Raw genomic sequence first — 13,895 nt, 5'->3', positions numbered from 1 at the left:
TTATCATTTTGTGTCTCAGTTTTCAAACCTCTAATGTAAATAAAACTATCATGTAATATTGTTGGCAGAATTAGAGATAATACATTTAAAGTGCTTTCTACCATATAACCCAGCTATACTACTGTTAGGTATTTATCCTTCTGAATTAAAGTCTGCATACTATAATGATCCACATATACCCATGTTTGTAGCAACACAACTCACAATAGCCAAAGTGTGGAACCAGATAAGGTGTCTGTCAGTGGATGAATGGATAAAGAAAATGTTGTGTGTTTGTGCGTGCACGCTATTATGAAGTTTTATTCAACCATGAAGAAGATGAAATTGTCCTTTGCTAAAAAATGGATGGAACTTGAGAGGATTATGTTAATGAAATCAGCCAAACTCAGAAAGTCAAGGGTCACATTTTATCTCATGTGAAAGCTAAAGAGGAAAAAGGAAAAGAAAGATGTAGGGGGAATCTCATGAAAATCGGAGGAAGATCAGTAGAGAAAAGGGACCAGATGGAGGGAGGAGGGGAGGATAAGGGGATATACTGTAGAGTGATATTGGCCAAATTATATTGTTATATTATGTGCATGTATGCATATGTAACAACCAATCCCACCATTATGTACAACTATAATGAACCGATAAAAATATGGAAGAGAATACCATTGGATACAGTAGAAAGTTGTGGAATGCCAGCATTGGGAGCGCCCACTTTGTTGTTTATCAGACCTGGGTGTAAATCAAACTTCTGCCATCTATAGCTGTATGATCTTCAAATGTTTAATTTCTTATCTGTAAAGTGAGGTGATGGGCAGAGGGGTTGGAGGAGAAGGGGAGGGGGCATGGGGTAATTAATGATTGTGGAATGTGATGTTCATTATTATCTAAAGTACAGGTATGAAGACATGAATTGGTGTGAATATACTATGTATAAAACCTGAGATATGAAAAATTGTGCTCTATATATGTAATAAGAATTATAATGCATTCTGCTGTCATATATAGATAAAAAAACGAGGTGATGGTTAAAGTATGGACTTGGATTGCTATATAAAGCAAGAACCTAGGGCCAGACTTCTCTGGTTTAAATCCCAGGGATGCTCATCTCTATCTGTGTTGTCTTGAGCAAGTTATTAAACCTCTCTAACTTCCATCCTCCACAAAATGTGGATGATAATAGTTGGTAATTTTAAGTTTATTTTGAGGGTTAAATGAATAAGCATTTGTAGAATAGTGCCCTGCCCATAGTTAATGCAACAAGAGCATTTGTTACAGCAAATAACAAATAACAGGTTTGTTGTGGGGATGGTTTTGATGTGAAATATGAAGCTCTACAGGCAGTCCTCCTGAGAGTGATAAGAATTCAGAAAGAATTATCTATTGTTATATAACTAATGTTCGCTACATTGTTTTTGTTATCACTAATACCATTATCATTCTTAGAAGCAGAGTTAACTTTTATTGAGGTCCTATAAAATTGTAAACACAATGCTGGGAAACTAATTTTTTCATTATCTTTGGGATTTTTCAGGATTTAGGAAACTGGTCCACCCTGGTGCTCTCTCTACACCTGTAGTGTACTTGGTTCCCTTTATAGCAAGTAGCTAGAGTCCTGCTTGGTTTTTCTCCCTGGGAATCCCAACAAAAGTAAAGCATGAATAGGAGTGTGGCCTTATTTCCTAAGTTCACCTGGCCTTGACTTCTCAACCAGATTCCCACAAAACAATAGCTTTTTCAGGGCTACAAAGAGGACACAGTTGGAATGTCAGTAGGTATAGCACTAACTCTGGGGCTCTTTGGAATATGATGTATTTTTCTAGAAAGATAATGTATATCCTCGTCGAATACCTAGGAAAAGAAGTCTGTTCTAAGAAACTTCTGACCTTTGCTAATGAATTAGTGCTGGTTATCATCTAAAATTAACTTTTATAATTTTCAATCCCTGAATACAGAAACAACACATTCACCCACCAACCACTTTAACATCTTGTGTTTGTCTACCCTTACAGTCGTGTGCGTGTGTGAGAGAGAAATCTTAAAATGGGATATACAGTCATTAATTTTGGGGAAAATGATAAGCATTTTAATAAAAATGGCTTGCTTGATGTACCGTATTATTTGGAATTTTTGTTGCAAACTTGACTTCCAAATATAACATGGAATTCAGATCATCCCATGAAATTTAACTTCAGTTCCAGGTCATAAAGATTGTTTCTAATACCCAAGAGTGGCTTTGGGGAATTATTCAGATTTTGGAGTATGGTCTGCCTAGCACTTAAGCAAAGGCTTTGGTTTAAAAAAAAATCTCAGCCATGGAAACATAGGAGGTGAAGATTTGCGTTCATAGCATTTGTGCGAAAAGGACTTGGGGCATTAGTTGTTGAGAAAGTCAGTGTGAACATTAGGAGGCATTCATGGTCGCACATAGCCCAGAGCAAAGCAGGTGATAATGTCACTGTACTTTGCTTTGGACCACATCTGCACCAGTGCCTTTATCCCTGGATGCTGTATTTAAGTTCAAAATTGATTTATTTGACCAGGCCTAGAGTGTATTGACCAACATGGGGAAGTATCTAGAAAGAGGAATCGGGTAGGATCCTTATCCAGGAGGAGTTTCTAGTCTTCATGGGAAACAGGCTTGAAAAAAAATAGGGATATCATTGCTGTTTTCAAATATTTGCAAGACGAGCAGCTTTTCCTGGGAGCCAGAGCAGTTCATTGGAACAGCACACGTGGCTGAGGTCCAAGGCTAAGGGGAGAAGTGCTGCTCATAAAACCTGGCTGATGGTTTCATCATCCATAGAGCTGCCTCCTCCACTCCCTCTGCAGACTCTCAGGAAGACCCCACAACACTTGAGTCTAAAGAGTAGAACTGTTAGAGCTACGTTGCTCTCTAGACACTTGCTTGTGATCACTTCCAGTATCTTTCCTTTTCCTGCCAGCACCACATGGCTCCTAGTCTCTGGCTTGTAGCATCAAACTTCTGCTGCCCTCACCGTGACCAGCTGGCCAGGAAGTATAGCAGCACCTGGTGTACTCCACTACAGTGCTTCCTAAACTTTAATGTGCACATGAATCATCTGGGATCTTTTTGAAATGCAGATTCTGATTTCATAGAGCTTGGGTGGGGCCCAATAATCTGAATTTGCAGGGGTGATGCTGTTGCTGCTGCTATTGCTCTGATTTCACTTTGGGTAACAAGCTCTACTACATAGTACGGGTCTTCCCCCAGGCAATAGTCAAATCCCATCAGGCCAGTGACCATCTCTTCCAAGTTCCTATTAGGACTAAGCCTCACATCTCTATTAGCAGAGGGTTACTGCCTGGAAAAATTGTCTTATTCACTTCATGAAGCAATTTTATCTGGATGTCACTTAGCCATCCAGTATTTTTTTTTTTAATCCCTGGTGCCATTTCAGTAGTTATCTAACATATTATTTTTTAAAATACATCATATTGAAGTTCTTCCAAGTTGTTTGAGATAATATCACCTTTTGAATATATACATGATGCTGTCAGAAATATTAGCCTAACATTCCCTCTAAAATCTGGAACAAGACAGGGATGCCCTCTCTCACCACTTCTGTTCAACATAGTTCTCGAAACACTGGCCAGAGCAATTAGACAGACGAAAGAAATTAAAGGCATCAAAATAGGAAAAGAAGAACTTAAATTATCACTATTTTCAGATGACATGATTCTATACCTAGCAGACCCAAAAGGGTCTACAAAGAAATTATTAGAGCTAATAAATGAATTCAGCAAAGTGGCAGGATATAAAATCAACACGCATAAATCAAAGGCATTCCTGTATATCAGCGACAAATCCTCTGAAATGGAAATGAGGACAACCACTCCATTCACAATATCTTCAAAAAAAATAAAATACTTGGGAATCAACCTAACAAAAGAGGTGAAAGACTTATACAATGAAAACTACAGAACCCTAAAGAGAGAAATAGAAGAAGATCTTAGAAGATGGAAAAATATACCCTGTTCATGGATAGGCAGAACTAACATCATCAAAATGGCGATATTACCAAAAGTTCTCTATAGGTTTAATGCAATGCCAATCAAAATCCCAACGGCATTTCTTGTAGAAATAGAAAAAGCAATCATGAAATTCATATGGAAAAATAAACGACCCAGAATAGCAAAAACAATGCTAAGCAGGAAGTGTGAATCAGGCGGTATAGCGATACCAGACTTCAAACTATACTACAGAGCAATAGTAACAAAAACAGCATGGTACTGGTACCAAAACAGGTGGGTGGACCAATGGTACAGAATAGAGGACACAGAAAAACCAATCCACAAAACTACAACTACCTTATATTTGATAAAGGGGCTAAAAGCATGCAATGGAGGAAGGATAGCATCTTCAACAAATGGTGCTGGGAAAACTGGAAATCCATATGCAACAAAATGAAACTGAATCCCTTTCTCTCGCCATGCACAAAAGTGAATTCAAAATGGATCAAGGAGCTTGATATCAAATCAGAGACACGCCGTCTGATAGAAGAAAAAGTTGGCTACGATCTACAGTCGGTGGGGTCGGGCTCCAAATTCCTCAATAGGACACCCATAGCACAAAAGTTAATAACTAGAATCAACAAATGGGACTTACTCAAACTAAAAAGTTTTTTCTCAGCAAAAGAAACAATAAGAGAGGTAAATAGGGAGCCTACATCCTGGGAACAAATCTTTACTCCTCACACTTCAGATAGAGCCCTAATATCCAGAGTATACAAAGAACTCCAAAAATTAGACAATAAGAGAACAAACAACCCAATCAACAAATGGGCCAAGGACCTGAACAGACACTTCTCAGAGGAGGACATACAATCAATCAACAAGTACATGAAAAAATGCTCACCATCTCTAGCTGTCAGAGAAATGCAAATCAAAACCACCCTAAGATACCATCTCACTCCAGTTAGATTGGCAGCCATTATGAAGTCAAACAACAGCAAGTGCTGGCGAGGATGTGGGGAAAAGGGTACACTTGTACATTGCTGGTGGGACTGCAAATTGGTGCAGCCAATTTGGAAAGCAGTATGGAGATTTCTTGGAAAGCTGGGAATGGAGCCACTATTTGACCCAGCTATTCCCCTTCTTGGTCTATTCCCTAAAGACCTAAAAAGAGCATGCTACAGGGACACTGCTACATCGATGTTCATAGCAGCACAGTTCACAATAGCAAGACTGTGGAACCAACCTAGATGCCCTTCAATAGATGAATGGATAAAAAAAATGTGGCATTTATACACAATGGAGTATTACTCTGCATTAAAAAATGACAAAATCATAGAATTTACAGGGAAATGGATGGCATTAGAGCAGATTATGCTAAGTGAAGCTAGCCAATCCCTAAAAAACAAATGCCAAATGTCTTCTTTGATATAAGGAGAGTAACTAAGAACAGAGTAGGGTCGAAGAGCATGAGAAGAAGATTAACATTAAACAGGGATGAGAGGTGGGAGGGAAAGGGAGAGAGAAGGGAAATTGCATGGAAATGGAAGGAGACCCTCAGAGTTATACAAAAGTACATACAAGAGGAAGTGAGAGGAAAGGGAAAAATAATACAAGGGGGACAAATGAATGTCAGTAGAGGGGGCAGAGAGAGAAGAGGCGAGGGGAGGGGAGGGGAGGGGGGATAGTAGAGGATAGGAAAGGCAGCAGAACACAACAGACACTAGTATGGCAATATGTAAATCAATGGATGTGTAACTGATGTGATTCTGCAATCTGTATATGGGGTAAAAATGGGAGCTCATAACCCACTTGAATCAAAGTGTGAAATATGATATATCAAGAATTATGTAATGTTTTGAACAGCCAACAATAAAAAAATTAAAAAAAATTATTAGCCTAAGACAGAAGTATTTGCTAGCATAATATTAGGGCAGATTTTTTTCTCATAGCTATATATTTGTGATTACCACAGGTAATCACTTACTCCAGTGCTATGTAAAGTGATCTTTAAATGATGTTTTTATAATACATTAAGCACTTGCTCAATGAGGCCATAACCCCAGGAATAATGATTATATCTGGTTAAATGTATTTACCTTCCTCCTTAATGATTTTATCAGCCGATCTCCGAACATTTCTCGTTGTCATTGATTGAAGTCCTTTTAGTCATGTTTCTTCCCTTAGGAGTCACTTTTGGGTCAAGGCAAGGGTATGAATCTTGGTAAGGTCTCAAATATAAGATCCCAATTCTTTTCTATACTGGAGCTACATGGTCTTAGCAAAGCACCTAGTATCTCTGATCACATGTGAGCTTGTCTGTAAAAAGAATAATAATAATATCTGCATTAAAGAAATGAAATGGGATAATGTCTATGAAAGCATTTCACATATTCCTGGCACATAGTGGTCACTCAATGAGCAGTAGCTTCTCTTCACTTTGCTTCTCTTAGGATGCTTTCTACTTGTTTGGTGTTTTTTGTTGTTGTTGGTTAAGGAGGGACATTTTATTTATTTTTCTTTCTTCACTAGTCTGAAAACGAGTGAGATAGGGATCTGTATTTTAAATGCTTTTTCATTTCTTCACTATGTGTTCAGGAAGACATATTGAATGAATTAGTGGATGACTAGATAATCTCTAAGGCCTTGACTTTTAAGTTCTGGCATTGTTTGACTCTTCTAATGTTTTAGTTGCTTAAAAGAAATTGGAGAGTGTCTTTAGAATAAATGTTAAGGAATTTCTTCCTTTTTGGTCTTATAAAATATGTATTTTATTAATTATTGCTAATAAGTATGTACCTGGCCCCAGGAGCTGGCTGCTATCATATAAGGAGCTTCTTCAGTTCAGGCCTGATTTTTTGTTGTGTTTCAAATAAGAGAGGTCAGAGCTAGCCTTGATTCTCCGCTTCCCTTGAACTTCTCTTGGGAAGATCTCCTGTGAAAGATAAGCAAGAAATATGCATTTGTTCTCTGACATGAGATTTGGGAATCATGCATAATAGAGGTTGAGTTTCATGATATATTCATTTCGGTCCTCATGGAAGATGCATTTTGTATTTTTGATTAAACAGTCTAGCTGGTGAGGTCAGGCCAACTCAGTGGATTAGAGGAGACACAGCAGGTCCTTCTAAATCTCAGGATTAAACTGGTCACCATCTCAGTGAGCAGCTTTTCAATTGTCACCTGAATGTGTTGCTGGAAGTTAGTGCTGGTTGAGGTAATCTTGCTCCTGCTTGAGGGCATCTCTGGTGCCTGCCTCTAGGATGGCAGCAAAGCACTTAGAAAGTGCACAGTTAAATTTGAATAAGTTTAAATCCTGTCTTGGGTGTGTTATTTAATCCTTGAATTTCAGTTTTTAAATCTTTTAAATCAGTTTTATGCGGTTTTGTGGGTGACCTGCTAGTATGATGCCTGTCAGTGAGGTCAGGTCTCATGTCAGTGACACATTTCAGAAGAGAAGCATGGAAGACAAAATCCTCTGCTCCCCATGAAAGTGACAGCACTGGGGGGTATGGGAGGAGTGTTCCCAAAGTTACTTGCTGCAATCTACAGTGGTGGCACTAGGGACGTGGCAATAGGGACGTCTCATGGATTGGAAAACATGATAATCTTGGGAAAGAAAAATCCAAATGCATGTTTCATTCTAGGATAATTTGAAATGCTGATTGATATGTGAGTAGCTTCAACCTTTTCCCCTACTCATCTTCTAGGAATTGTCCAGATGTAGCCTTTGGTTTGGGGGGGGGGTAAAACTTTAATAATCTCTGTATTCTTGCAATTTATTTGAATCCCTGATGTCCAACAAGCCTTTTATTTCTCATTAGTTCTTGAAAAAGTTAAAATGGGTGTTCTAAAAATAAACATCAATACATTCTTTTGACCCAAATGGCCTGTTTTAGACAATAGAAGAAGGATTCCGAACAGTGCTTTTATGTATTTGAGAGACACAGCCCCATGCTTTGCTAATTAGCTTGTGGCTTCTTACCTTACAGTGGCTCAATTGATCTCCTTTTCAGAGGCTCCAGGTGTCACCACAAGGGCTGTCAGACAATAGGTGAATTGGGTCCCTTACAGTACAATTGATTTCAGGTCATGGTTTTTGTGTTGTGTTTAGCTAATTTTAGATTTTGAGGAACCTCGTAATAAAGGGTGGGGATTGGCAATAGTTGTGATATTCAGAACCAAAATAAAACAAAATTTTGTTTCTTTACACAGCTATTTTGAACTGGAGAGCAGTGGCCTGAGGGATGAGATTCGATATCACTACATACATAAGGGGAAGCCCAGGACAGAGGCACTTCCATACCGAATGGCGGACGGGCAGTGGCACAAGGTCGCACTGTCAGTGAGTGCCTCTCACCTCCTGCTCCACGTGGACTGCAATAGGTATGTCTTTGATTGTTAGTGATTTTGCCCTTGAAATCAAGCAATGGAAAGGGGGAAAAAAAAGTCAAATCCCTCCAAGACTTGCCAGGAAACAAAAACCAAGGGACCTTAATTGTAATTTAACCTACCAAATGGGCCGTTAGGCGTGCTGAAATGACCAAGTGTAATATGATAAGAAAACAGTTCATTAAGATGAAACTGTATCCTGTGATTAGGAACAAATGTACAAAAGGTTGATTACAGATTGGGGAATATTAAGTGCACCTCGGTGTGCTCTCGGCACTGGCTGAAATTCCATGGAACTGTGATCACAGTTAACTGTGATATATTGTTGTTGAGTTCGTTCCACTTGGGAGCAAAGAAGCCAGTCTATCTCAGAATGAATCTGAGAAGCCTTTGCTACTGAAGCGGCTAATTCTATTTTACTTCATCAGGTGCAGCTTTGCTTAAATATCTTTTCCAAATGGGACCTTCTTAAAATGGCTGTTCTTTGAATCTTTTGGAATCAATGCCATCCATTCTCTGCAGAGGAATGCACCTTCCAGCTTTTCAGAGGGTGGCAGGACTATTTGTGAGATCTGGGGGGGGGGGTTCTATAGAAAGTTGTAGTGACACAGACATGCTGTTTTATTTGGCACTGGAGGTAGGTTTACTGACAGCTGAAGAATGGAGACCACTGGTTTCTGTTCAATCACGTGTGGCTAGACAGCTAGATAATGGTGGTTAAGGGAAAAATGTTGATCTCTCCAGAAACCACTAAAAATCCTTATGGGAAGCAATCCAGTCCAATTACAGAGAATTTTTTTGCATTCCAAGCATGCATTGTTGGTTCTCATTAATGATGCCATTAAAGTTAAAATGACTGTTCAGCCCCAGGGCTTGCTCCCTGGGGCCTAGGGTAAAGAAGTGCTGGGGACAGCCTCCCTTCCAGAACCCATCAAGAGGAAGGGTATTCCAAGGTCAGTCAGTGACAGACTACATATCTGATGAGTGGATTTTTTTTTAATGTGCTTGACGCTCCTTCTGAAGTCTGCTTTAGAAGACTTGGAAGGGCAGCAATCTGGTGTCAGGCTCAATCCAGTGTCAGGCTCTGAGAAATCGAAGTGTGTCTTGCTCCATTTTGATGTGCTCTATTTAAGGTACTTTCTAGACTTCTGAAGTATTGTGGCTTTGACTAGTTATAGTATTGTGTCTGGACAGTTTCCATAGAAACCATTGGCTCCTTTTCACCCTGCAGACTTGAGCTGGGCAGCCTGGAGGAAGCCAACCTTTAACTGCTCTCTCCGTTTCTACCTTTCAGAAGTCATTGACTCTTTCAATTCTTTAGAAGTAAAGTGGCCTGGTAGATAGCACTCTTGTTCCCGGTGATTTGCCATCCACATGCTGCCCAAGTGGGATTGCAGAGGAAGGGCACTGCTTGTCCTCCTAAATCTCAGGCCAGGAAAAGGCCTCAAATTCCTACTTTAGTAATATCCAGCCAAAAATTCCTGGAGACACTGCTGTTTTCTTGCTATACATTATTTTGCTTCTTTCCTCCAAAAATTTTATTGTGTCTTGACATTGTTCTCTTTCAAGAACAGAAAAAAAATAGGAGAGAGAGGATCTGTCCCTGCTAAGCTAGAGTTTCTTGCCTCCATAAATTCTTTGGTCCCTTCGAAGACTTTGGGCAGGTGAATTTACTTACATATTAGCCATTTCATTTGAAACAGGAATGAAATATGAATACCTATTTATGAATACTAATTATGCTCTACATCATGATGTTTTGGTTAGTAACAGGCAGCATATAAGATGGTGGTCTCATTAGATACATCGCTTAGTGACATCATAGCCTTCTTAGTCTGTGTAAGTGCATATATGATGTTCATACAATGACACAATCACCTAATTCATTTATATCCCTGTTGTTATGGATCATATGACTGCACATATTTACAAATTGGAGTGTTAAATATTCCATGTAAGGTGCTTAGACCTTTAGTGTACAATATGCCTTTTGGTGGTGGTTGTTTTTTATTTTGCATATTTACCTCTTTGACCTTGACTCTAACCTTTTTTCCATTGTCCATACTTCATGGATTCCACAGCCTCTCTTCAAGAAGAGTGGGAAAAGGATGGGGGCACTTTAGCTTTAGGATTAGCCAGTATTTGTGGAATGGATAGAGGAGATTCTATGTATTCATTTTCTTAATATTTTTACTCTTTGGCGTATGAAATAACATGTTCTTTATGTGAGATCTTGGGAGATCCTTGGAGTTGTGTGGAAAAATGTGGGATCTTATTGCTGGAACTCATTGCACCTACATTTATTGAACATTATTACACTCTAGGTAACACACTAGGCTTAATGTTCCTTAGGACAGCCATATGGGACAGCTGTATTAGACCCATTTTATAGACTTGGAAATACAAAGGCCCAGAGAATGTAAATCACTAGGTTTCAGTAACATAAGTATAGAAACAAAACTTTGGACATGGATCTACCTCTCAAACTTTATTCTTACCACCCCTCCATATCCCCTCCATAGTGTGTAAACTTCATGCACTGTTGAAGACAAAGCCACAAGGACAGGAGGGAGTCTTCCCAGGAGTCAGTGCTACAGAATGTCATAAAGACGTTTAAAAGCAGTAACACAAGATTTCCAGGTAATACCATTGCTCTGAAGAATTTTAGTGTGGCAGGACTTTCTGCTTTATTTTTTTAATACATAGGTTAGAAATTGAGAAATGGCTTTTTCAGACCTAATTGCACAAATCGTCATAAGAAAAGTCATTGCTATTTAAGTAGTTCAACACTTTCTATGCTACCAAGACTTACACGTTTTTCCTTGCTTCAGCTCTTTACCCGGGCCTAGCTAGAAAATCTCAGTATACAGGTAGAAGATTACCTCAAACCAGAAAGATAAAAGGAACCATTCAGCTGGGTGGCCAGGCTGGTTATCTCCATTGCCTTGGGTTTTCCTCTACCTACCTTTTATATTAATAGTTGCCAACCAAGCCTAGAATGAGATCTTCCTCTGATTCTCTCCCTCTGTTCTCAGCTCCCTTAGCAGACTGTCCCATTAGTCAAAGGAAGAATCCGCCAAACCTGGAATTCAGATCAGTGATCTTTCATATTCACCACAAATGGATTTTCTTTTTTTCATTTGGTAACTTTTTTCAATCACCCAGTCATTTATTGGGCAAACTATCTCTGTGAGGATACTAAGAAATAAAAGCTTCCTAGCCATCGGGAAGTTCATGGCTTACTCATTTTATTCTTTTAAATTCATCCTGAAGCCACTATTCCTCCCCCTGAACTGTGATTGTCCCTGTCCTGGGTATCAGAGAGAGCCCGGACTCAGCCAGAAGCCCTGTGAGCAGTTTAAGTATTAGAGAGAACTGAAAGTAGTCACTTCCAGCATCTTGGTCTTAAAGTGACAGTAGACTGAGCCCCTCAGCATCCAGGAGATGGACTCTATAATCTTTTCCATTCAAATGGCACCTAGGCCTAGCCAGCCTGTGGCTAGCACTTTCTGCAATATGCAAGTGCCCCTGCCCTAGGTTAACCTCTTTTTTTCATTTTTTATTTTAATTGGTTATATATGATAGCAGAATGCATTAAAATTTATATTACACATATAGAGCACAAGTTTTCATATCTCATTGTACACAAAGTAGAATCACACCATTTGCGACTTCATACATGTACTTAGGGTAATGATGTCCATCTCCTTCCACCATCATTCCTACCCCCATTCCCTCTTCCTTCCCCTCCCTCCCCTTTTTCCCTTTGCCCTATCTAGAATTCATTTGATCCTCCCATGCCATCCCAAACCACATTATGAATCAGCAGCCTTAAATCAGAGAAAACAAATGGCATTTGTTTTTTTGGGATTGTCTAACTTAGCATTATGTTCTTCAACTCCATCCATTTAACTGCAAATACCATAATTTTATTCTCTCTTAATGCTGAACAATATTCTATTGTGTGTGTGTGTGTGTGTGTGTGTATCACATCACATTTTCTTTATCCTTTCATCTACTAAAGGGCATCTAGGTTGGTTCCACAGTTTAGTTATTGTGAATTGTGCTTCTATAAACATTGATGTGGCTGTGTCCCTTGTAGTATGCTGTTTTTAAGTCCTTTGGGTGTAGACCAAGGAGAGGGATAGCTGGGTCAAATGGTGGTTCCATTCCAAGTTTTCCAAGGATTCTCCATACTGCTTTCTATATTGGCCGCACCAATTTGCAGTCCTACCAGCAACAAATCCTCGCCAACACTTTTTGTTGTTTGTATTCTTAATAGCTGCCATTCTGACTGGAGTGAGATGATATCTTAGAGTATTTTTGATTTGCATTTCTCTGATTGCTAGAGATATTTTTTTTCATATATTTGTTGATTGATTGTATATCCTCTTCTGAGAAGTGTCTGTTCAGTTCCTTGGCCCATTTATTTATTAGGTTATTTCTTCTTTTGGTGTTAAGATTTTTGAGTTCTTTATATATCCTAGAGGTTATTGCTCTATTAGACGTGTGCATGGTAAAAATTTGTTCCCAAGTTGTAGGCTCTCTATCACTATCACCTCACTGATTGTTTTTTTTCCCTGAGAAGAAGCTTTCTAGTTTGAATTCATCCCATTTATTGATTCTTGATATTAATTATTGTGCTATAGGAGTCTTATTAAGGAAGTTGGGGCCTAATCCGACATAATAGACATTTGGGCCTACTTTTTCTTCTTGTAGATTCAGTGTCGTCTCTGGTTTAATTCCTAGGTCCTTGATCCACCTTGAGTTCTGTCTCACTGCTGGAAAAATTATCTCTGAATCACAGTCTATCATATTTTAACCAAACTCTGAATTCTTATTTCATTTGTTCAGACTTGTAGAAGTGTGCTTGGCACGTGCATCAATACACACACACACAAACACACACATATACTCTCTTATCCTGATCACTACCCTGACAGTGAGTTAACTCAGTGATTATAGTCTGGACAATAGCATATTTAGATTTCACTTTATTACATGCTATTTATAAGCCACAGAGCAATCCAATTTTTATATTTAACTGATCTTTAAAAGCTTGTTGAATCAGAAATTAAAATAACTATAAATCACAGAACAAGTCAGTAATTCAAAGTTTCTAATACTTCAGAGTATTTTCAGGAAAAAAGTATCTGCTTATATATGTAGATTTCTCATAATGAAATATGTCAATATGGCGTCTTCCTTCCAGAGAGCTCCTAAAGTATTTATAAACATCATCTTATTAAACCTTACATTTATTAAGGTACTTAAGCCATCTGTGTAATGTATTACACTGATTTTATACAAACATTGCTATAGAATAAAGGGGGAAATTAAGAGATGACTATAAATGATCATAGCTTCCCAAAGAAAAACTGACACTTTCAGTCTCTTGGGTCTCTGGTTGAAATATTCACTTTTAAAACAGAAATACACATAATTCTTCCTCAAAATTAATTAAAATAAAATTGGGAAGCCAGCATATGCCTCATGTCCAACTAACACAACAGCTCCAGATCCTCTATCTAGGGAGAGAT

General features: G+C 38.7%; 1 protein-coding gene across 2 annotated transcripts in view; it reads left to right on the top strand.

The window, feature by feature from the left end:
- The window catches only part of Nell1 (neural EGFL like 1), an 840,108-nt gene that overhangs the window by 128,660 nt on the left and 697,553 nt on the right, over nucleotides 1-13,895 (top strand). For both annotated transcript variants that reach the window (XM_058576884.1, XM_046438336.2), the window contains exon 4: nucleotides 8,179-8,349. In XM_058576884.1, coding sequence (XP_058432867.1) covers nucleotides 8,179-8,349 — 171 coding nt within the window. The remainder of the gene's footprint in view (nucleotides 1-8,178; nucleotides 8,350-13,895) is intronic.

The sequence above is a fragment of the Marmota monax genome, unplaced genomic scaffold (assembly GCF_021218885.2).
Source record: "Marmota monax isolate L192 unplaced genomic scaffold, Marmota_monax_Labrador192_F-V1.1 WCK01_AAM20220418_F8-fsc00061, whole genome shotgun sequence".
Taxonomy (NCBI): Eukaryota; Metazoa; Chordata; class Mammalia; order Rodentia; family Sciuridae; genus Marmota; species Marmota monax.
The sequence above is the reverse complement of the archived record's forward strand: the minus strand, read 5'-3'. Positions and strand labels throughout refer to the sequence as shown.